At 39.7% G+C, this 24110-nt stretch overlaps 2 protein-coding genes across 3 annotated transcripts in view; one reads left to right on the top strand and one right to left on the bottom strand.

The window, feature by feature from the left end:
- The window catches only part of cog1 (component of oligomeric golgi complex 1), a 43723-nt gene extending 43252 nt beyond the window's left edge, over positions 1-471 (bottom strand). The window contains exon 1 of the mRNA XM_069930020.1: positions 366-471. The gene's annotated coding sequence lies outside the window, so the exon portion shown is untranslated. The remainder of the gene's footprint in view (positions 1-365) is intronic.
- On the top strand, positions 271-23461 carry cant1a (calcium activated nucleotidase 1a). Of its 2 annotated transcripts, none has more exons than XM_069930023.1 (4): positions 271-488; positions 14114-14771; positions 16969-17172; positions 18457-23461. In XM_069930023.1, exons 2-4 carry the CDS (start codon positions 14114-14116, stop codon positions 18825-18827), a joined length of 1233 nt encoding a protein of 410 aa, XP_069786124.1. In that variant the 5' UTR covers positions 271-488; the 3' UTR covers positions 18828-23461. The 2 variants fall into 2 exon arrangements, with proteins under 2 accessions (XP_069786124.1, XP_069786123.1); XM_069930022.1 differs by lacking the exon at positions 271-488 and adding an exon at positions 5120-5152.
- Positions 23462-24110: the final 649 nt, after the last annotated feature.

Genomic DNA, 24110 nt, shown 5'->3' with positions numbered 1-24110 from the left:
ATGGTTGAAACTTCTCGTTTGACGCATGCGCAGCATCGAAACCTCCCGCTCGAGTCGGGGAGGTGGTCGGAACTTCTCGTTTGACGCATGCGCAGCATCGAAACCTCCCGCTCGAGTCGGAGGTGGTCGGAACTTCTCGTTTGACGCATGCGCAGCATCGAAACCTCCCGCTCGAGTCGAAGATGGTTGAAACTTCTCGTTTGACGCATGCGCAACATTGAAACCTCCCGCTCGAGTCGGAACTTCTCGTTTGACGCATGCGCAGCATCGAAACCTCCCCGCTCGAGACGGGAGGTTGAAGTTTCGCGTCGGACGCATGCGCCGCTCTGGCTGCCCCTGCGCGGTGACCGTCTCCCCCCCCCTACCTTGGATTGGGCGTGAGATGCGGACGTTCGCAGGTGAGTGAGCGATGTGACAGCTCCTCACCTGCGGTTCCGATGCTCGAGTGAAGCTCCGGAACGGCGGCGACACTCCTCGACCTTGTCCCGGTAAGTTCTTTCCAGGACGGGAGGGAAGTGCGGAGGCCGGGCCCGAACCCCCGCCCCCCGCCGGCGTTGCCAGGGAACGGTGGCCTGCTGGCTTGGGCCAGTTTTGGCCTCGATCAGGAAGTCCATTGGCGACGGTTCCGGATCTTCCAGATTTTGTGACACCGTGGAATTATACTGATACTTCCGGATAATTCCTTGCTTTACGCTCAGGGGTATTGGTGTCCCCATGCTGGACTGCGATGCAGCCGGTCAGCCCACTTTCCACCACAGCTGCGGGGTCTGCAGGGCAAGGGGGCGAATTAAAAAAAACGTCCTTGAGGTCTAATTACCTCAGAATTACAGTTTATTGGCAGTGCACAAAAATACACGTCAACAAATGGTGCAATACAGAGAGAGAGAAAAAAAGAGACCTCGAATGAGTGTGATTGAGATTGTGGTTGAGGAGTCTGATGGTGGAGGGGAACCTGGTGGGTGGGAATCTTGATGGTGACAGTGGGAGCTGGGTGGCGTGGATCCATGTTGCTGCTCGCCCCGAGGGCAGCGTTCCCTGTAGATGTTCTTGAAGGTGGGGAGGTTTTTGTCTGTGATGTCCTGGGTTGTATCCACTACATTTTGTAGGTTTTTACGAATTGGTGTCCCCAAATCAGACTCGGTCAGCACACTTGCCACCAAGCAACTATCTTTTTTCTTTGGCTTGGCTTCGCGGTCGAAGATTTATGGAGGGGGTAAATGTCCACATCTGCTGCAGGCTCGTTGGTGACTGACAAGTCCGATGCGGGACAGGCAGACGCGGTTGCAGGGGAAAATTGGTGGGTTGGGTGTTGGGTTTTTCCTCCTTTGTCTTTTGACAGTGAGGTGGGCTCTGCGGTCTTCTTCAAAGGAGGTGGCTGCCCGCCAAACTGTGAGGCGCCAAGATGCACGGTTGGAGGCGAGATCAGCCCACTGGCGGTGGTTAATGGGGCAGGCACCAAGAGATTTCTTTAAGCAGTCCTTGTACCTCTTCTTTGGTGCACCTCTGTCTCGGTGGCCACTGGAGAGCTCGCCATAGAACACGATCTTGGGAAGGCGATGGTCCTCCATTCTGGTGACGTGACTCACCCAGCGCAGTTGGGTCTTCAGCAGCATGGATTCGATGCTTGCGGACTCTGCCAGCTCGAGTACTTCGATGTTGGTGATGAAGTCATTCCAATGAATGTTGAGCATGGAGCGGAGACAGCGCTGATGGAAGCGTTCTAGGAGCCGTAGGTGATGCCGGTAGAGGACCCATGATTCGGAGCTGAACTGGAGCGTGGGTATGACAACGTCTCTGTACACGCTGATCTTTGTGTGTTTCTTCAGGTGGTTGTTTTATACAAATTTGATATCATACCGAACCTCCGCAAACTCCTGAAGAAGAAGAAGAACTGCTGATGTGTTTTCTTCATGATGCCATTAGTGTGTTCGGTCTAAGAAAGATCCTCTGAGATAGGTACTCCCAAGAACTTACATTTGGTCACCTTCTCCACCTGTGGCATACTGCTAAACAGAGATCAGGACTTAAATGTGAAAGTACTCCTATAACAGACCAGTGTGGGAATGGCTCATTCCTTGGCAAAAGTAACACAATAAAGCAAGGTTGGAAACTGCTGAAATCCCAACCATGATATTCCAATCCCCACCCCCCGGGCTATGAATGGTAACCTGAACATTGGACAGCATACTTGTTTACTCCTTCCTCCATTTTGAAACAAAATGAATCACTAGCCATTTAAACATCAATGGTGTACAATTTATTAGAATTGGACAAATCATTGGAATTAATTCTGTAACTATTAATCAAGGTATGAGTTGATCAAAAATGGTCAGCATTAATTAGGGAACATTGCAACTGACTGATATATTTTTCCTGATGATGTACATGGTAGATGGATTTATTGCATATGACATCTTGATAGATTCGTGACATGCCTTTTGATAAGGTCACGTGGCAGACTGGTCGAAAATTGTAAAAGTCCAAGCAAGAGTGTAAATTAGATCCAGTTAGCTTGGTTAGCAAACAGTCCTTCCAAATGAAGCAACATTTCACTTGTGAGTCTGCAGGGATAATCTACTGCATTAATTGCTCCCGTTGTGGTCTCCTCTACATCGGAGAGACTGGGCATCTCAGCTCTGTCCATCACCCAGTGACCATCCATTTCAATTCCCTGTCCCATTCTTTTGCTGACATGTCTCTCCATGGTCTCATGCACTGCCAGACTGAGATTACCTGCAAATTGGAGGAACAACATCTCATCTTTCATCTGGGCATCCTCCAACCAGATGGCATTAACATTGACAGTTTCTGTTTAAACACCTCCCCCCCCCAATTTCTTCTCCCCCACCCCATGGCTTTTCCCCCATATCTCTGTCTCTCTTCCCTTTTCCCTTTGTCTCATTTCACAGAACCAAAATCAATTCTCGCATCTCTTGGCATCATATCCATTTAACACTTTTTTGTTGGACTAGATTCCTCCCCCGGCCAGTCTCCAGTGTCTTTATTCTTATGCCTTCCTGTTTTTTGTTTTTTCCTTGAAGAAGGGCTCCGCCCCAAAATGTTGGTCATATAGCTTTACCTCCTATGGATGCTGCAAGATCGACTGAGTTCCTCCAGCAGTTCTGTGTTTTTACCATTTAGTATGGTGGCAAGTAGAAATAGTTGATTGACATTTTTTGTGATAGAAGATTATTACTAGTGGGTTCCACAGGGCTCAGCATGGGATCCTTTGCATTTTCTAATGGTAATGATTTGGACCTTAATGGAGGAGACATGATCAAAAAGATAAAAAGTTGGCTGTTTGTTTGGCCAGATAAGAAAGACTCTTGCAGGGAGATAGATTAAGGTCTGGTCAATTGTTCGGAGAAGTAGCAAATGGAGATCAAGGATTGTGCGATAATGCATTTGGATGTAACATGACAAGTACAAAATATGGCAGGGTACTGAGTCATTCTCACTCACTAGTCGAAAAGGTTAGTTTCCATGCTGTATCACTCTGACTATAGATTAAATCCATAAATATTATTGCATAAATTGACAGGTATTGATGAGTCAGGGCATCAAGAATTACTGCTCATCATAAAATGGGCAGACTCAATGGGCTGATTGGCCTACTTCTGCTCCTATATCTAGTGAAATTGAAGAAGTGGTTAAAAGGCACATGTGATGTTCTCTTTTATTAGCTGGGTCATAGGAATAGAAGAGCAGGAAGGTAATGCTAGAAATGTGTATGGCAGTACTTTGGTCACAACTTCAATACTGGATCCTGTTCTGGTCTCCAAGTTGTAAAAAAAAGTTTGTGATTGCACTTGAAATTTTTAAGGATTTTACCAGGACTGGGAGATTATGGTTAGAAAAAATCAAGAGATGTTATGTTTGGAACAGATGAACCCAAGAGATTATTTCACTGAGCTGTAAATAGGCAGGATTTGTTTTCCCCTTGGCGGAGGAGTCAAAAACCAGGGACATTTTGTTGAAATATTTGGTCGAAAAAATAGAGGGGAAGTGAGGAAAGTGTTTTCAGTGAAAGTTGAAGAGTTCTGGAATTCATAGCCTGAAATGGTAAAGAGGCAGAAACCTTCACCAAATTTAAACAGTTTTGGCTGTATACAAAGATCTTTGACCTGCAAGGTGACAAACCTCGAGCAAGAGGGTTGGGTAACACAAGAAAACAGGACCACACCACCTGTCCCCTAAATCTGCCTTGCTGTTCAATAGGACCGTGGCTAACTTGCCCAGGCCTCAACTAATTCGCCAGTTTCCTATAGCCATTAGTCCTTGACCTTTTCAAAAGAACGTATCTACCTCCCCTTTAAATGCATTTAATCATCTAACCACCCCCCCACAGCCTCTGGAGTAAAGAATTCAAGCAATGAACTGCCCTCTCCAAGAAGGAATTCCTATTGTTGTTAAACGATTCCCATCCTTGCTTTATAACGATGTCCCCTTGTTCGAGATTTTCTCCCTGAAGGAGAAATCTCAACATCTGTCCTGTTGTGCCCCCTTGAGATGATAATATATTCCAAGATGATGGCACCTAATTCTTCTAAATTCCAAAGAGAATGGTCACAATTATTTTAGCGCTCATGATAAAACAACCCACTCATCCCATGAATTACCGAGTGAATCACTCTGAACTGCATCAGATGCTAGTATATTCCTCTTTTCTTTTCTTTGGCTTGGCTTCGCGGACGAAGATTTATGGAGGGGGTAAATGTCCACGTCAGCTGCAGGCTCGTTGGTGGCTGACAAGTCCGATGCGGGACAGGCAGACACGGTTGCAATAAAGAGATAAAAACCCTGCACAGTGCTCCAGGTCAACCCTCCTCGCCATACCCATGTACAATTGCAACAACAAATTGAGTACACTTCTATAGCACAATAGTAGTATTCTTTCCAATGTTATGAATCCATGGGAACGAGAAACTTGATCATTTTTTACACTGAAGTGTGGGTGGGTGCACTGACTCTTTGTGAATGAATAGAATGGGCCTATCACCTCTGGCCTTTCACACCTTCAAGCAACCTTGGGGAAAATACATTCAACAGTTTGAGTAACTCCTGTCATTGTGACACTGATTCATTGTTGCTGCTTCACTTTTCTTGTACTTTACCCCTCTATCACCCCACACTCATGCACATTTTAGCACAAGTAAGTTGTTGTCTCATATTATCTACAATAATCACTGTTATTAGATCACTGTAGATTTGTAGCAAAAGATTTAACAATTTATGTAGTTTTTAAAATGATCTTGTTAATTTCTAGTAACCCTGAATATTCTTACCCAAGATGTAATGAATTTATGTTTTGGACAATGATGGATTTTATTGACCCATGTTAATAATGTAGTATGATTATCATTTATCCTCAGTTCATTTTTTTTTTAAATTTAAATCTTGGCATATTGCACAGTAACAGGGCCTTTCAGCCCACAAGCCTGTACCACTCAATTACACCCAAGTAACCAACAATCCCCCCCACCCAGAACATTTTGAACGGTGGGAGGAAACCAGAGCACCTGAGGAAAATCCATGCAGATATGTGGAGAATGCGCAAACTCCTCACAGTCAGCGCTGGATTCCAACCCCAGTCCCAATTGGCTTGGCTTGGCTTCGCGGACGAAGATTTATGGAGGGGTGATGTCCACGTCAGCTGCAGGCTCGGGACAGGCAGATACGGTTGCAGCAGTTGCAGGGGAAAATTGGTGGGTTGAGGTTGGGTGTTGGGTTTTTCCTCCTTTGTCTTTTGTCAGTGAGGTGGGCTCTGCGGTCTTCTTCAAAGGAGGTTGCTGCCCGCCGAACTGTGAGGCGCCAAGATGCACGGTTTGAGGCGATATCAGCCCACTGGCGGTGGTCAATGTGGCAGGCACCAAGAGATTTCTTTAGGCAGTCCTTGTACCTCTTCTTTGGTGAACCTCTGTCACGGTGGCCAGTGGAGAGCTCACCATATAACACGATCTTGGGAAGGCGATGGACCTCCATTCTGGAGACATGACCTGCCCAGCGCAGTTGGATCTTCAGCAGCATGGATTCGATGCTGTCGGCCTCTGCCATCTCGAGTACTTTGAAGTTAGGGATGAAGTCGCTCCAATGAATGTTGAGGATGGAGCAGAGACAACGCTGGTGGAAGCATTCTTGGAGCCGTAGGTGATGCCGGTAGAGGACCCATGGTTTACATCCGGTACCGCACGGATGGCAGTCTCTTCAATCTGAGGCGCCTGCAAGCTCACACCAAGACACAAGAGCAACTTGTCCGTGAACTACTTTTTGCAGACGATTCCGCTTTAGTTGCCCATTCAGAGCCAGCTCTTCAGCACTTGACGTCCTGTTTTGCGGAAACTGCCAAAATGTTTGGCCTGGAAGTCAGCCTGAAGAAAACTGAGGTCCTCCATCAGCCAGCTCCCCCACATCTCCATCGGGCACACAAAACTCAAAACTGTCAATCAGTTTACCTATCTCGGCTGCACCATTTCATCGGATGCAAGGATCGACAACGAGATAGACAACAGACTCGCCAAGGCAAATAGCGCCTTTGGAAGACTACACAAAAGAGTCTGGAAAATCAACCAACTGAAAAACCTCACAAAGATTAGCGTATACAGAGCCGTTGTCATATCCACACTCCCAGTCCCAATTTTTACTGGCATTGTAACAGCGTTGCACTAAGTGTCCCTTGCCATGAATACTTTTTAACCCAGTTAACTCTCAGAGAAGATTCATTATTCAGAGGTGATCTGTGCTAAACTCTAAGTGAAAATTCAATGTTCCTTTTTTAAATCATGATGTGGTCTGCGAGGTTGAAGTCAGTGGCTCAAACTTCACCCAGATGTGATTTTTTTTAAATTGGAACTGCTTTCAAGACTTCTTGCCATGATTTTGTTAGCTGTTCATGTGTAATTATGAAACATCCTGACACTGTTCCACAAAAAGCACATACACTTAGTTTCTTTAAAGGGATTAAAAGAACTGATTATAAGCTAATACACAAGTAATACAGTTGAGGTAGTTGTATTGGGAGGGTGGGGGAAGAGACAAAAGTAAGGACTTGGAAAGAAGAGAGAGATAATTGGGAGATTAAAATTAAATGTACTACCTGTTGTTATGGAATGGGAGGTGAAGAAATTTATTTAATTTTTCCACACTTAATTGTCCTATCACACTCTGGATAATAGAGGAAAACTAAAATATGTAGTGTGTGTCCCAGCCTGGGATAGTTCAATACTATAGATTTAATCAAGAGTAATTGTATTACACATTCTAAGTGAAAGTCTCTAATTATCAATTGGCTTGTGTTATTCATTTCTTTGTGGATATTGGAGAGTTATATTTTAAAAAAAGTTCAAATTTGTTAGATGAGAAGAAAAAATTGAGTGGCCAGAGTCTTCTGGTTAACTTAATTATAGCCATGTGTGTCTGTTGTGGCTCACTTGGTGGCATTTTCTTCTCTGAATCACATGTTGTGGATTCAAATCTCATTCTGACGACTTGTAGTGCTCTACAGCACGGAAGCATGCTCTTTGGCCCAATTTGTCTATCCGACTGTGCAAGTCCAACACAGGTACACAGGGAATGAATTGCAATCATAAATTCTGTCTGATGAATATGATAAATTACAGCCTCAAGCAATTGTAAAAGATCCAGTTGTTCTATTTTCCTCATGGTCTAGTCAATATTTAACCTACCATTAAAAAGCAGATTATCTGGTCTGTACTACATTGTTGTCTGAGGGAGTTGGGAGGAGGAAACCGGAGCATCCAGAGGAAATCCATGCAGTCACAGGGAGAATATACAAACTTACAGACAGCGCCGGATTAGAACCCTGGTCACAGATGCTGTACTAGCATTGCGATAACAATAGGATGGAAGGGAGGTAATACGCATGCAAACTTTTCTTCTTTAAATCAAGTGCCTCCTTGTTCTGCTATATTTTATTGGAGGCAGTAGTCCCTTAGGAGTAAAAGGGTTAATTGGGATGAAACAAAAGCTTCAGCCAGCTAAAGAGAATATACGCTGAAGAGGTAAGGCAACCAGGATCAAGCAAACTGGGTGAAAGACCAGAAAATATAAAATTGCTGCTTTTGAACAATTAGGATTGAAAATGTAAAATTCCTATTTTGGGTGTTAGCTGCTCAGTTCTTGGGGGAAGAAATGATCATTGTGGATTTTCTGTGAATCCTTGGAAAAATTTATTTTTCAACTTACATACTGCAAAAAATTAGCATCATTAAAGCAAAGTCTTAAATATGTTTTGAAGCTGGTTGAGATGTTAAATAAATAAGTTTCACAATTTAACAAGTATTAATACCAAAAATAAATGGTTGTTTATTAAATGAATTGACAAAGACTTTGCTTTTCAATAAATTACAAGTGAAAAACTATTCCAACATTTCAGTTAAATCATTGATAATGGAAATAACAGTTAAACTACTATCCCATTGTTCAGAAATCCCCATCATTTAGCTTTTAGTTCCATCGATTTCCACGTCCCCTTTAAAGTTACCATGTCATTGGTTTATGGGCTCCTTTGAAACTCACTGGAAGTTTTATTAAAATTCTGCATATTTATTTATTACGCTACTGCACAATATCCTAAAAATGAATTGAAAGTGTGTTGAGGTATTAGCATGGGTAAAATCCAATAGTCTGGAACAATATGCTGGTACACTGATGACCCAATTATAGGGGTTCAATGTGATATTAGAGTTCCCCTGCAACCGTGTCTGCCTGTCCCGCATCGGACTTGTCAGCCACAAACAAGCCTGCAGCTGACGTGGACTTTTACCCCCTCCATAAATCTTCGTCTGCGAAGCCAAGCCAAAGAAGAGTTCTTTGATTTTAAATGCTCAAGATGATCACATATTGACTTTTGTATAATTTGTAAAACCATCTTTTTGCATGGTTGAGGGAGGGAATAAAAGCAAATAACAGAACCATAGAGGTGAATGAAGAATGATTAATAGCCTATGAGGGATTGAGCATTATGCCAGCAATAAATCACTCTATAGAACCATAGGTTGCACAAGGCAAGGCTAAGTCATGAAATATTATCCTTGTTCTGCTGTATTTTATTGGAGGCGGTAGTCCCTTAGGAGTAAAAGGGTTAATAGCTCAAATAGCTGAGGAAATTGTGACGAAAATCCACTGTAACGACGCTCACTATCTTCCATGCTGTAATTTCAGTCATGCAGTTTTCCCTAAGGCTAATAGAGACAAATTCTTATGAGATCATTGACATTCTTAATTTGTCTCAAGCATAAATTTACATGGATAATTTGAAAAATTTTTGCTTTCGTTTTTATGCATCCATAATGCTAGCAAAATGAAGACATGCCACTATCTACAAGGGAAATTGACCTGATATATCCTGTTGACGGATGTAGAAAGGTTGATTCAGGAATCTAACCAATTAACCTATTAGTAAGTGTTTTCCCTTGAATAAATGTGCTGTTGCAGTTTTTGCTGTTGATTTTTAATAAAAAGAAGATTGACTATTCATAGTTGTGAAGGGATTGTCCTACTAAGTCAGTATGACCACAAGATTAGGAACAGTAATAGTCTTTTCAGCCTGCCCCACTGCCCGCCCTTCTCCCAACAACCTCTCATATCCAGGCCGATCAAGAACCTAGCAAGCTCTGTCTTAAATACACCCAATTACCTGGTCACCGAGCTGCCTGTGGCAGCAAATTCCACAGATTTACTACCTTCTGACTGGAGAAATTTCTATGTCTCTTTGTTCTAAGAAGACTCAATCCTAAAGTTGTGCCCTCTTGTCCTTGGTTGTCCCATCATGGGAAACAACCTTTCTCTATCTATTCTGTCTATGCCTTTCAACATTCAAAATTTTTTAATGAGATGCCCCCCCCCGCCCCCCGTGAGGTGCGCTAGATAAAGTGTTGACTGTCTGCTTTATGGTAGAAAAATGTTGAAGTATTTGATGTATGTTACATTCTAAATGTAGTATTATGTGACAATAATGGAACCTTTTCCTTTACCTTTTTCTCCTAAAAATGACAAGCCCAAAACTGCTCACAATACTCCAAGTGAGTTCTCACCAGTGCTTTATAAAGCCTCAACATCACATCCCTGCTCCTGTATTCTTGAAATGAATACCAGTATTGCATTTGCCTTCTCTACCACCGACTCAACATACAAGTTTACCATCAGGCTTTCTCCCAGGTCACTTTGCATCGGGTGTTTTCAGTTTTCTTCCCATTTAAAAAAAATACTCTGCCCATTTATTTTTTTCTACCAAAGTGCACGACCGTCCACTTTCCAACATTGTATTTCATTTGCCACTTCTCTCCCCATTTTTCTCATCTGCCTGTCCTTCTGCAGACTTCCTGTTTTCTCAATACTACCTGCTCCTCCACTTGCCTTTGTGTCATCTGCAAACTTGGCCACAAAGCCATTCATTCTATAACCCAAACATTAATAACAAAATTAAAAGAAGCAACCCCAACACTAATCCCTGTGGAACACCACAAGCAACTGGCAGCCAACCAGAATATGATCCCTGGGTGAAAGTCAGAAACATTAGTCACTCTATTGGGAGTATTGTTTTGGCCCCAAGTTGTCACTGGACCACTGAGAAACAGATAAGTAGGCAGATTTTGGAATGGTACAAAAATAACGAGGTTGTTATGGCAGACTTTAACTTCAATCATATTGACTGGGCCAAAATGTTCAGATGGGGTAGAATTTGTCAGGTTTGTCCAAGAACAATTTCTGACTAAGCATGTGGGTAATAAACTGGGTTAGGTGACAGACCTCTAGGTGGCTGAGCATTTCTGAGACAGTGACCACAACTCCCTGAAATTTAGCATTGCTGTGGACAAGGATAGTAGTAGATTAAAGAGGAAAGTGTTTAATTGGAAATGGGCTAATTATCATTTCTACAAGTCAGGAACTAGGGGAGAGTAAATTGGGGACAGATGTTCTCAAATGAAGAGCAGCAATGTGGTGGATGCTTAGGGACCACTTGTGTGGGGTTCTAGAGACGGTGAAAAGATGGGAGGGTAAAGGAATTGTGGTTGATAAGAGAGGAGGGTTAGCTAATAAAGGAAGAAGCAAAGACAAGATTTGGGAATCAAAAGTCAGGAAGGGCTCATGAGAATTGTAACCAGGAAGGAACAAGAAAGGATTTAGGAGAGCTGGAAATAGGCAAGAGAAGGCCTTGGCAAGTAGGATTAAGGAAATCTCTTGGGTTTTCTTCACATACATAAAGAATAGAAGGATGACTTGCGAGAGGGTAGGGATAAAAGGGGGAATATTTCCTGGAAGCAGAGGAGGTAGGAGGTCTTAAATGAATACTTTGCTTCAGTGCTCAGCAGGGAAAGGGAATGTGGTGAAAGTGAGAGCAGGCAAATGTGCAAGAGCCTGTTGAGGTTAAAAATAAAGAGGAAGTGCTGGATCCTCTTTAAAACCATCAGGATGGAAAAGTCCGCAGGATTGGATGGGTTACTATAGAAAATGAGGGAAGAGATTGCTGGTATGTTGGCAATGATCTTTGTGTCCTCCTGGCCAAAAGAGATGTACTGGAGGATTGGAGAATGGCAAACGTAGAGCCCTGGTTTAAGAGAGGTAATAGAGAGAAACCTGGAAATTTGTAGATCAGTGAGTCATGCATCATTGGTTTGCAAACTATTGGAAAGAATTCTTATGGACAGGATTATGAGCATTTAAAGAAGCTTAGTCTTCTCAAGGATAGTTAGCATGGCTTTGTGAGAGGCAGATCATGCCTCATGAGCCTACTTAAGTTTTTTGAGGAAGTAATGAAAGAAATTGAAGGTACAGTGATTGATGTGGTATATATGGATTTGAGTAAGGTGTTTGATAATATCCCCCCATGGTAGGCTCATTCAGAAAATGATGGAACTTTGGCCATATGCATTCAGAATTGGTGTGCCTGCAGAAGGCTGAGGCTGGTAGCAGATGGAACCTCTTCTTCCTGGAGGTTGTAACTTGTGGCATTCTACAGGGTTCTGTTCTGGGACCCCTGCCTTTTGTGATTTTTTTATAAATGACTTAGACAAAGAAGTTATGGGGTGGATTGATAATTTTACAGATGATATGAAAATTGGAGCTTTTGGATGTGTAGAAGATTGTCATAGGTTACAACAGGATATTGATAAGATGCAGAGTTGGGTGCAGAAGTGGTAGACAGACTTCAATCTTTATGTGTGAAGTGATGCACTTTGGAATGTGGAACTTAAAGGTGGAATTTTTGGTAAAAGGCAAGATTCTTAACAGTGTGGAGGAATAAAGGTATCTTGAGGTCTAAATCCACCGATCCTTTAAGATCATCGCACGTTGATAGGGTGGGTTAAGAAGGCATCGGATGTGCTGGCCTTCATCATTTGGGGGGTCTGTGATCAAGAGCTATGAAGTAATGTCATTATACATCTCTGATTAGACTACATTTGTATTGTGTTCAGTTCTGATTGCAGGAAGGATGTGGAATGCAAAGAGATTTATCAGGATGTGACCTGGTTCGGAGAATATGTCTTATGAAGCAATGTTGACCGAGCTAGGGCTTTTCTCTTTGGAGTGACAAGGGATGAGAAATTACTTAATAGAGATATATAAGATTATGATAGGGTGGACAGCCAGCACCTTGTTTCTAGGGAGACCATATCAAATACCAGAGGACATCTGTTTGAGATGAGTAGAGGAAAGATTAGGGGAGACATCAGAGGTAAGTTTTTTTTTTCCACACTGTGGTGGATACTTGGAATGCATTGCCAGGGTGGTGATGGATGCTGGTACAATAGGGACGTTCAAACGTCTCGTAGATAGGCGTATGGCTATAAGAAAAGTGGAGGCTTATGGGTGTGCAGTAGGGAAGGATTAGATTGTTGTGGGGCACGTTTGTATTGGCCAGCCCAACATCATGGGCTGAATGGCCTGCACTGTTATTGTTCTATATAAATGGCATAACAAAATTGGTGTTTCAAGAGTTCTAATCATTGGTTTGCACATTTATTTCAAAGAACTCAAGGTAAATTATTAAAATTCATAGCATTGGGGTGAAGCACAGAACACACAATTGAATCTTTCTTCAAGAAAAAAAAACTGATGAAAATTTGAAGTTGGATTCTGCCATGAAGGCTAAACCCCTGTGGGAGTCTGAATAATGAGCCCTTTTTATTAGCTGCTTTTGGAGAGTTTGACTTTACAGAAATTTGCAGACAGATATAGTCTGTTGAGGTGGGTTTCTACAACAGACTGAACCCTTCGAGCTTTATACTACATATGGTCATATCAATACTTAGCCTATTTAGATCTCAAAACATTGTTCGTCTAAGACTTAGGCTCTAGATTGTGTGTACATCTGATTCAAAGGTGGGTGCTTTTAACATTCAGAAGCTGTGATCATGAACTCATAAATGTATAATTATTCAATATTATTTTCCTTACCTGAAAGACTCTAATAGCTACAAACAGATCTAAACTTGTTGGACAATTTTGTGTTGGGAATTGTATTTATCCAACATAAAAGCAAAAAAATGCTTGAAACACTGACTGGTCAAACGACTTCTGTGGAATAAGAAACAGAGTTAACATTTTGGGTCTGAGACCCATAATTGTGAAGAAGAAGATACAAGATAAATGAACCATTAAGTCTTGTTATTTTTATTTGTTTAATTTTGATATGTCAGTTAACCATGAATAAAATTAAAATGGCCCAAGGAAAGAAATGGGATATTCACAAAACAAATTTTATTAAGTAAGATCATGTGCATTTTTGTGCCGGTTAATATTACAGCAAGAAATTTATATTTTGTAATGAAGTGGCTTTATTGTAAAATAGGATGTTAACTGAAAAATTTATCAAAATACAGTATGTGCAAAATATTTTGGGTAATTACCCTTTGAGGATCAGAAGATGCAGGTTTTCTTATACCCGTTTGATATGCAGAGTGTAACATAGTACCAGTTACTGTAAAAGTAAGTTGTTTTTCTGAATAATACTTTTACTGAATACTGCAATTGGCTGAGATTATCTAGAATTAGCACCTTTGATAGCCATCAGGCAATCTTATTTGCGTATTTTTGTTGAATTAAGATATTTTACCAATCATTTATTTGGCATAAATTTTCTTTCTCCTTTCAGATGAAATTCTGCCTTTGCTTCAGACTCATGTCTGGTCACCTCTATGGTTTACCTGAAGGAAATGATTCTATGAGCTCCCTCCGCATATCCATTGGTGGTCTTCCTGTTATAGCTTCCATGACAAAAACAAGAGACTCTCGTTTTCACCTAAAATGGAAGGCTATACTAGTTGTTGCTGTCACTCTATTCATACTATACATGGTGTATTTTCACAAGACTTCAAATAATTCTCATCTGCGAAATGTCCACAACTGGCAGATTGATAGTTTTCCAAGGGACAGGTACAACGACACTTATCCTCTTTCACCCCCACAGAAAACGCTGGAAGGCATCCGATACCGTATTGGGCTAATTGCTGACCTGGACACAAACTCAAAGAATGAATTGAACAGTGACACTTGGGTCAGTTACTTAAAGAAAGGTTACTTGATTTTATCAAACAGTGGTGACAAAGTGACTGTGGAATGGGACAAAAATGATTCCATTCTCAAAACACACTTGTCAGAAAAAGGACGTGGTATGGAATTGTCGGAGCTAATAGCATTTAATGGAAAGCTTTACTCTGTGGACGACAGGACAGGAGTAGTATATGACATTGACGGGGACAAGGCTGTCCCTTGGGTAATCCTATCCGACGGCGATGGCACTGTTGAGAAAGGTACCATAGTCATTTACTCTCTCCATTTATGCACGCTAAGTTTCTATTGGCTTTCTTAAATACTGCAGTTTTCAAATCGCTATACATCTTTATCCTGGATAAAGATCTTTCCTCTACTCATCTCAAACAGATGTCCTCTGGTATTTGATATGGTCTCCCTAGAAACAAGGTGCTGGCTGTCCACCCTATCATAATCTTATATATCTCTATTAAGTAATTTCTCATCCCTTGTCACTCCAAAGAGAAAAGCCCTAGCTCGGTCAACATTGCTTCATAAGACATATTCTCCGAACCAGGTCACATCCTGATAAATCTCTTTGCATTCCACATCCTTCCTGCAATCAGAACTGAACACAATACAAATGTAGTCTAATCAGAGATGTATAATGACATTACTTCATAGCTCTTGATCACAGACCCCCCAAATGATGAAGGCCAGCACATCCGATGCCTTCTTAACCCACCCTATCAACGTGCGATGATCTTAAAGGATCGGTGGATTTAGACCTCAAGATACCTTTATTCCTCCACACTGTTAAGAATCTTGCCTTTTACCAAAAATTCCACCTTTAAGTTCCACGTTCCAAAGTGCATCACTTCACACATAAAGATTGAAGTCTGTCTACCACTTCTGCACCCAACTCTGCATCTTATCAATATCCTGTTGTAACCTATGACAATCTATGACAATCTATGACAATCTATGACAATCTATGACAATCTATGACAATCTATGACAATCTTCTAGCGAAGATGGAAAGCTATAAAATTACTAGTGAAAGCATTACCGGGTATCTCCAATCATATCCAATTAACACTTTTTGTTGGTCTGGACTCCTCCCCTGCCAGGCTAGTCTTTCTTTATTCTGACACCTTCCTGTTTTTTGTTTATTCCATGAGGAAAGGCTCAAGCCCGAAATAAGTTTGAAAATGGGAGAGAAGCTAGTTTTATTTTGGAAGGATTGAATTTGAGAGGCATGGGGAATATGGAAATCAAAGGAAAAACTAAACAGAGCTGCAGTTGTATACGAGCAAAAAATCTGGAAGTGAGGATGAAGGTGGTAAAGTTGCTGTACACATGTTCAAACTGGGCTTATTGCTATGAAGCCACAAATTTTAATTCTGATGACTAGTATTAGCAGTCATTTTATTGGATTATTAAATGTTGCTTAACACAAGCTGTTATTTTTTGTGATCTTACATTTTTTGTGGTTGGAGTTGTGCAAATAAAAACACTTTTACGGGAGAATTAAAAAAATCTGTGGTGGAGGGTGCACAGTCAGCCTGTTCCTTGGAAAGCATACTTGATCTATTTAGAGTCAAAGTCAAACAGCATTTAAACAGGCCCCTCGATCCAATGCCCTTCAGGTTTGCCTGTGTTTTGGCTCATTTCCAATCTTATTCCTACCTATATATCAATCTAAACATCTTTTATATGTTGCAGAAGCACCTGTCTCAACTACCTCCTCTGATAGCCCATCTCACAATCCAATGTGTGTGTTTTTAAAAAAAAAGCAAGTTACCCCTCAAGTTCCTATTAAATCTCTCCCCCTCACCTTAAACCAATGACCTTTGGTTACCAATTCTCCTGCTCCAGGCAAAAGACTACGTTCACCTGATCTATTCCTCTCATGTGTTTGTATACCTTCTATGAGATTACCCCTCATCCTCCTGTGCACTAAGGAATAAAGCCCTAACCTGTTCAACCTTACCCTTAGCTCAGGCCCCTTGCCCCAAGTCCTCTCTCTCCAGCTTGACAACATGTTTCCTAATGCATGGAGACCAAAACTGAACTCCAAATGAGACCACACCAGCATCTGTTACAACTGCAACATGACTTTTATACTCAATACACTGAGTATTTGTAGAAATTTAAATTTTAAAACCAGTGATCTCTCTCAGTTTTTTTAAATAATAACATGAGATCGGTTCTGGGAAACCCAACTCTAACTTTACTCCAGAACTAACAATGGTTACTGAACAAACTATCCTTTATGCTCAATGTCTTGCAGGTAAATTGGAGACATGCTTTCAATGGCTTGTCCTTTTTCTCTTTTATGTCAGTCCATTGATATATGTGCAAATATAAATATATGAATACTGTGAAGGGATGAGACTGGTTCATGTTTCAGAAATACGCCATTCATTCACAAGATTTGTATAAATCCTTAATGTGACTACTGTGTTATCTCTTAAGGCTTCAAAGCTGAATGGTTGGCAGTAAAAGATGAACACCTTTATGTTGGTGGACTAGGCAAGGAATGGACTACCACCACAGGAGAGGTACTCAATGAAAATCCAGAGTGGGTGAAAGTTATTGGCTATAAAGGAGATGTAAATCATGAAAATTGGGTACCTCATTACAATGCCCTCCGCACTGCTGCTGGAATCAAATCACCAGGTAAGAAAGATTGAGAGGATGTGTACCTTTGGTGACTCAGTATGTGTGGGGAAGGGGGAGTGTAATTTGGCTATTTGTAAAGGGTGCGTCCGCATTAGTCATGTATGATATTTTCCTGTAAAGGATGTTGGAATAAGCAACAAATCTTAATCATGAAAATCTCCCAAAAAACTGGGAATTAAGATGAGGATACTCCAATTTCTATATTGTATTCTTGTCACTGCATTCACTGCAACTCCAAGGGTCATAACGTTCTTTAAAGGTGTGATCTACTGATTCACCAGGGTTTCCATTGCACTTATTTTGTTTATAAAAATTAGCCAATGATCACATAGTTATCTATTCCTGAAATTTGTTTGCACTGTGCTTTAAAAATCAAATTTTGATCTTATTAAATCTTATCATACTTGGTGATTTGTTTTATCATGGCTTTCCTATATTAACTACCACGTGGCTAAGTTAACTTGGCTTTGCTTTTCTGATTTACACCAGAAATGAACATTTTAAAGTTGCTTTTTCATGCAATGTCTGTGGAGGACTATACTGCTTACAAGATTGCAGTTAGAAGTCACATTTATCAAATAACAAGCTTTAAATTCTGACAATTATTTTGTTTCAATTTTGGGTTGAAAAGCAACTAAATTAAATTCTGATGGTGGATATTGTTTCTTATTTGCAGGGCTATATTGTCAGATGCACCTTTTGCATTACTTTCTTTTGTAACCCTGATAACTTTTATTGAAACCATCTCCTGAAGGAGCATCAGCTGATCATCTATATAGTTTTGATAGATTTGCAAAAAGGTAATTTCTTACACTACAGGAGGATCATTGATTTCATTACTAGCCAATAATTCAGTGCTTCCTTTGGCATCGCCACTGCTTGGATCCTGTATACGGAACAAAGTCCAAAAGTTAAATTTATGATATTATGCAGCTGTGTTTACTTTATCATTTGGATAACTCCCTGAATTGAATAGCACAAAAACTGAAGATGGAATCATAGAGAAGCTGACTTGCTGAGTCCTTTCATGTTTTATTGTTCTCTCGAGATAGAGTCTTGTGTGAAGTTAGGAGGGATTTTTAAAAAATAAATAGAGTATATCATTGCAAATGTTTGTTTCCTATTTATCTTTTTGGTAGCATGTTAATTTTGCATTATAATGAATACAATTTTCCTTTTGTAAAGGTACCTTCTTTGTTCACTAAAATAAATTAGTAAATTTATCTTATGGGAAGCTTACAAAGGAAGGATATGATGTAACTGTCTCTTTTCCAAAAACAGGATATCTTATTCATGAATCTGCTGCCTGGAGCGATCGGCTGCAGCGCTGGTTCTTTTTGCCACGGAGAGCCAGTGGTGAACGCTACAATGAAAAAGATGATGAACACAGAGGAACAAATCTCATTATTAAATGTACGCAAGATTTTAAAGAGATTTCGGTGAGCAAGATTGGAGTTGTTAACCCAACCCGTGGATTCTCCTCCTTCAAGTTTATTCCCGATACTGACGATCAGATCATTGTGTCACTGAAATCTGAGGAAGATCATGGGAAAATTGCAACTTATATTATGGCTTTTACTTTAGATGGCCGCTTCCTTTTGGAGGAAACAAAAGTGGCTGACGTAAAATATGAAGGAATAGAATTCATATGAAATTCCTCCTGATCTAAAGGTTTGGATCAAAGTGCGACTGCTTCCAAGAATATTCACAAAGATCTTTTCTGAATGTTGATTTCATCTTTAGAATGATTCTTGGTCGCTTTTTAACCTGAAGTTCAGTTTTTTTTTGTAATACCCTCTTTGTTTACATTTAAGAAACTGAATTGGAGGTATTGCAAAATTAGTCGTTCTACACTCTCCTTCAAAGTTGAAGAAATATTTTTACATTTTCTTGTCATTATTAAAAATATACTTGCGATGTTGCCATAATCTGCGATGGTGCCATAAAATGTACTTGTCCCTTTTCCTACTGAGTCAAATCAATATTGGTTGATTTGTTAATTTGTGAATTTATTAAGTTAAAGTTGATAATTTTTAATCTCTTGGAACCAGAAAGAATTGGTAAAATTACTGTCTCACATGGATAGAATATCAAAGTACTGTGATTAACAGTATAGAATTAAGTCAATAACAGTGAAAAGGATTTTTAAAAGGATATTCAGAATTCATTGAGCAATTTTGTAGACTTGTAGATGGGCAATGAGGGTCACTGGTTTAGCCAGTATTTATTCCCGCATTCTTCGTAAAGCATGTTGTGCTTTACCCACTACTTTGACTATTTTAATGCAGCAACAAGAAAGGAGTGGCAATGCATTTCATAGTATTACTTGAAGCAGGTAATGTTCTCAAGAGCTTCACGTAATGTCTGTTTGTGTGTCATCCTGTGGGCATGTGGTTGAAAGGGCTTAGTGAGTTGCTGCAGTGCAAGTTGTAGCTGACGTAACCAGTATCCTGTTAGTAGAAGATGTGAAGTTTAGTTGGTGGATGGAGTGGCACTCAGATGCATTGATGTGTTCGGGATAGTATTGAGCTTCTTCAACTTTGTTTGAGCTGAAATCATCCAAGCAGAGCGTGGAGTAATAATCTGCTCTGGTTGATACCTAATGGATTTGTGGCCCCTGAATGAGACCCAAGCCTGAGAACATTTTTTATTTGTGGTCCAATCTTTGCTGTAGATATAATAATCTCATACATGTCATTGGAATAGATTGTGTGTATCCATGATTTCTAATTGCAATATAATTCAAGAAGGAGAAATACTCAAAGAAGCAATTAAAGAAAAAATATATTTTGAATTGTCATGTGGAAATAAAGTGGTGGATGGCTTGAGAACAATCCTGTGCTGTCACTCTACCTTCCAGACACAATGAAATTGTTCTATCTGCTGTATATTTCTAATGAGCTTTAGCAATTAGGTGTCCATTTTTCAACATGTCCCACTCTGTTCTCATCATAGTGACGGTCCTCTGAACACGACAGAAAATCATCTATTTATATAATCTCACTCCTACCAAAGTCAATGAAGTGCATATCATGAACTCAATATTTTTTCACAAAATATATGCTCTTAAAGTGTGTAGAATACTTTAGCTGGATAACAATCTGAGCTGATGATCACCAGAGAAACATTGGAAAGTTTTCTTCTCAGGCCATTCTTTGGTGTGTTGTCTGACAAGTACAGTGAAATCCCAATTATCTGGAATTCATGCAAGTGGCAGCTTCAAGCAATCAGCAAAGAAATTGCAGAAAATAAATGCAAGTAGTTCACCAACAGCAGATATACTTATCCGGCGTCTACCAATTCCTGTCAGTACCAGCTACCAAGAGTTTTACTATATTTGTATTCATGCAGAAAGTATTGGAAGAATGTGGCTGATAATCTCATAGCTTGGAATAGTCACTGTCCGATAATCATCTACCTCTGGACTTCGTAAAATATTCAGAGTAAATCCACCCAAAACTGCAAAATCAGGATTATTTTCCAGTTTTTACTTTTCTTCATTGTGATGAATTCTTTTGCAGCTCCTAATTAATTTAATGAATTAAATTGCATCTTTCTACTTCCAGTTTGTTGCAAGCCTGGGCTTTTTCTGGTACTTGACCAAGGATTTTACATTTTTATAGCTTCTGCAACATTCTTGGGCCTTAGAATGTAGAACATGGCCCTTTAGCCATGATATTGTGTTGACCCATGTATGCCTACGAAAAAAAACTAAACCCTCCCTACCTCCTAACCCTCTTTTTCTTTCATCCATGTACCTGTCTCTTTCATTAATGCGTCTGTTGTTAATATTGTCCATGAACACGGATGTGACAATTCTGGCATCAATATAGTCCCAGAGCAAGTGCTATGTTAGCACCCTGATCTGTTACCCAAACTGACTTAATAAAAATAAAATCTGTTTATTGATGTTTTCACCAGAATTTGAGATTTTGACGGAGTTTGAATTCTGGTACATTGTTAAAGCAAGTCATTGCCAACGATTTGTTATAGTAGGCCATTCTGAAGTCAGTTATTATTGCCGCAGTCAAGTCCTTGTATATAGTAAAATCCCCATTATCTGGAATTCAAGCAACTGGGCAGCCTCAAGCAACCGACAAAAAAAATTGCAGAAAATAAATAGGTAAAAAAATACGAAAGTTTAAATTTGGTGCCCCCTAGTGGTTAGTTCACCATCATGCAACACACAATCTCAAAGAACCAGAAAATTCAGTTATCCGACACCTACCAATTCCCACAGGTGCCAGATACCGTGAGTTTTACTGTATGTCAAAATTAGTTGATTATTTTCTTCAACTTGAACTTTAGATTCAATGACATGCTGCTTGCTAATTCTTGAGCTGCATTAGAAGCTCAAGAAGCACTTCCAGAGATGGTTTGGAAAGCTTGAATACCCATAGAAAGAGAGACTTGCACATTTGTATATAATCTCAGATTTTTGGAAGACTTATATTTTTCAGGCTGTTGAAATGTGATGTTACGACTTACTAGGTTTTGCTACAGGTTCACTATAAACAAAGATGATCTTTCTTTAACTTTTGCTGTCATATTTCTGTGGTTTTCATGTTTACTGAATGATGCCCTCTTTAAATACTTTAGTACTTTAGTATCATGCAAACCAACAGTATAAAAAGATTTCTAAATAGAAATCACCCTTTACAGCTGCAGGGTTGTATACTACCAAAACATTTCCCATGCAAACTTAATGCTTTCCTCACATGGAATAGTTCCTAAAGAAACTGGAAATAATTTTTGGAACTATTTGCACATAAGAGATAAGACTTGATAAAGTTTACGAACAATAAATTTATTTATAAAATACTGAGCCAGCCAAACATCAACCAACTTAAACTTGAATGCATGACATAATATATCCCCCAGCCAAACCTGATGAAAGGTTGGGCTCAAGGAAAGGAGCCAGGCTGAGGTGGAGTCTAATCTGCTGCTGTTCGAGTTGAAGCTTTCTGCATAAAGATTTTGGAGAGGAACAAGGTGAGGTGTTGATGCTCCTTGACATTCTCTTGTTTTCACAATGTTCATGACCAAGTAAGGCTTCTGCCAATCGTCAGCTTTCTCTTCCCCCATTTTCCCCCTATACTCAAGGAAATGATACAAGATTTAGCACCAGAATAGATCCTCTTGAAGATCTTTCAACAGCTTTCAACATTCGGTGCTTTTGTATGGGTACAAGGTATGTCAATCTGTCTGGTGGAGTTTTACTATGTTTTCCAGCATAGTTTGCCCAGTCATCCAAACCAGTGCAGATGATCACTGAAATTGAACTGATTTTTTTTTTTTGAACATTGATAATAATACACACCTTTAATACTGTGTACATTTTTGGTCTTATCTTGTGAAGGATAGGTTCATCTTGAAGCCACTGAAATAATTTCAACTATATTGATTTTGGGGATAAATTCAATGAAATAAAATTATGAAGGTATGTTTTCTGAAGTTTCGAAGAATATAGGTTATCCCACCAAAATGTGCAAGCAAGGAGTTTGCTTCAGACCAGAGAATTGAATATTGAAGGCATAATCCCAGATAGAGGATCAGACATTTTGAATTTTGATCAGAAGGAATTCTGTTTCCAGAAGATTGTAAATGTTGTATATTAAAGGGCTGTGCTTGCTCAGTCATTAAAGTTGTTTGTAATTAAAGAGGATTGGGTGTGAAGGTAGGGGTGAGGTAAAGGAAGTGCCAAAAGCATGAGTAGGTTCAAGTGTTTCCTATTTTTAATGGATAACGTGATTGTTGAAAGGATAAATATTTAAATAATAATTAATTCACTAAGAAACTTTAATTTACAGCCACGAAACTACTAAATGGTTCTGCACAGTTTAATTTTCAGTCATTTAAATCAAATTGTTTACAGGAAATAATATTTATTCATTATGATTAATCCATTGTATGCTCAATAAGTTCACCAGGTTATTCATTATACTGCTTATTTGCAGTATATTTTGTATCTAGTGAGATTGAGTGAATCTTTCTCAACAGTGATAAAGGGGGGAAAAAATGCCTTTTGAACTGCAACTTGGAGTCAACGCAAAAATTCTACTCCACTATCTTGCTGAACATCTTTATTTTCACTTGAGTTTGGGGATCTGGAATTTCTATTAAGTTGAGAAAATGTAGTTCATTTTACGTAACCACCCTAAGGCTGAATTCTGGAATACTTCAATTCTGATATATTCTGATCCAAGATTGAATTGCCTTGTGATTTGTTGTGAAAATACATTTAAGTCTTTTGGTGAATCAATAAAAGTAAAATAGTGATTCTGTACTGATTGAACATTTTTTAATTTTGGCATCTATGATATGGTTATTACAATGGGTGATTTTTATCTTCCCTTAATACGATAAGAGGACTTTTGTAATGTTGTTCACTCAAATAGTTTGAAAAGGCACGAATAATTTTTGTTAAGAATTGCGTTTTCCTAAAATTGAAGTCCAATAATATTAAAAAAAAAGAGCAACGTACATAGATGTGTACATATCATTCACCAGATTCTACTCTAATCTCTCCTGTTTTTAGAAACAAATGAAAGTGCTGGTTATATAACTCTAGGTGGCTTCATGTAGTTGTCCACACCTACACCATTAAATCTACAGCCAATCATTTAGATTGTGCAACCTGACATGAACAAACTCATTAACCAGATTGAAAGCTTTCATTCACTGGCTTAACCAAATTTACCAGCACCAATACTGAACAAATGCGATGTAATTCAAACTGAAGACTTGCAAGACTAAGATAGACATCAAACTTTTAAAAATGACTATATGCAACAAACAATAGAGCCCAGATTTCAATTCAGTTATGAATCCATAAAGGGTATTTTAACTTTAGAGATTTAATTTAAATGGCAACATTCCAAATGGATGTTTAGTGCAAAGCCATAGAAAATCTGTAATGTATGAAACTAATTTGG

This window comes from Narcine bancroftii, chromosome 3 (genome assembly GCF_036971445.1).
Source record: "Narcine bancroftii isolate sNarBan1 chromosome 3, sNarBan1.hap1, whole genome shotgun sequence".
Classification (NCBI taxonomy): Eukaryota; Metazoa; Chordata; class Chondrichthyes; order Torpediniformes; family Narcinidae; genus Narcine; species Narcine bancroftii.
The sequence above is the reverse complement of the archived record's forward strand: the minus strand, read 5'-3'. Positions and strand labels throughout refer to the sequence as shown.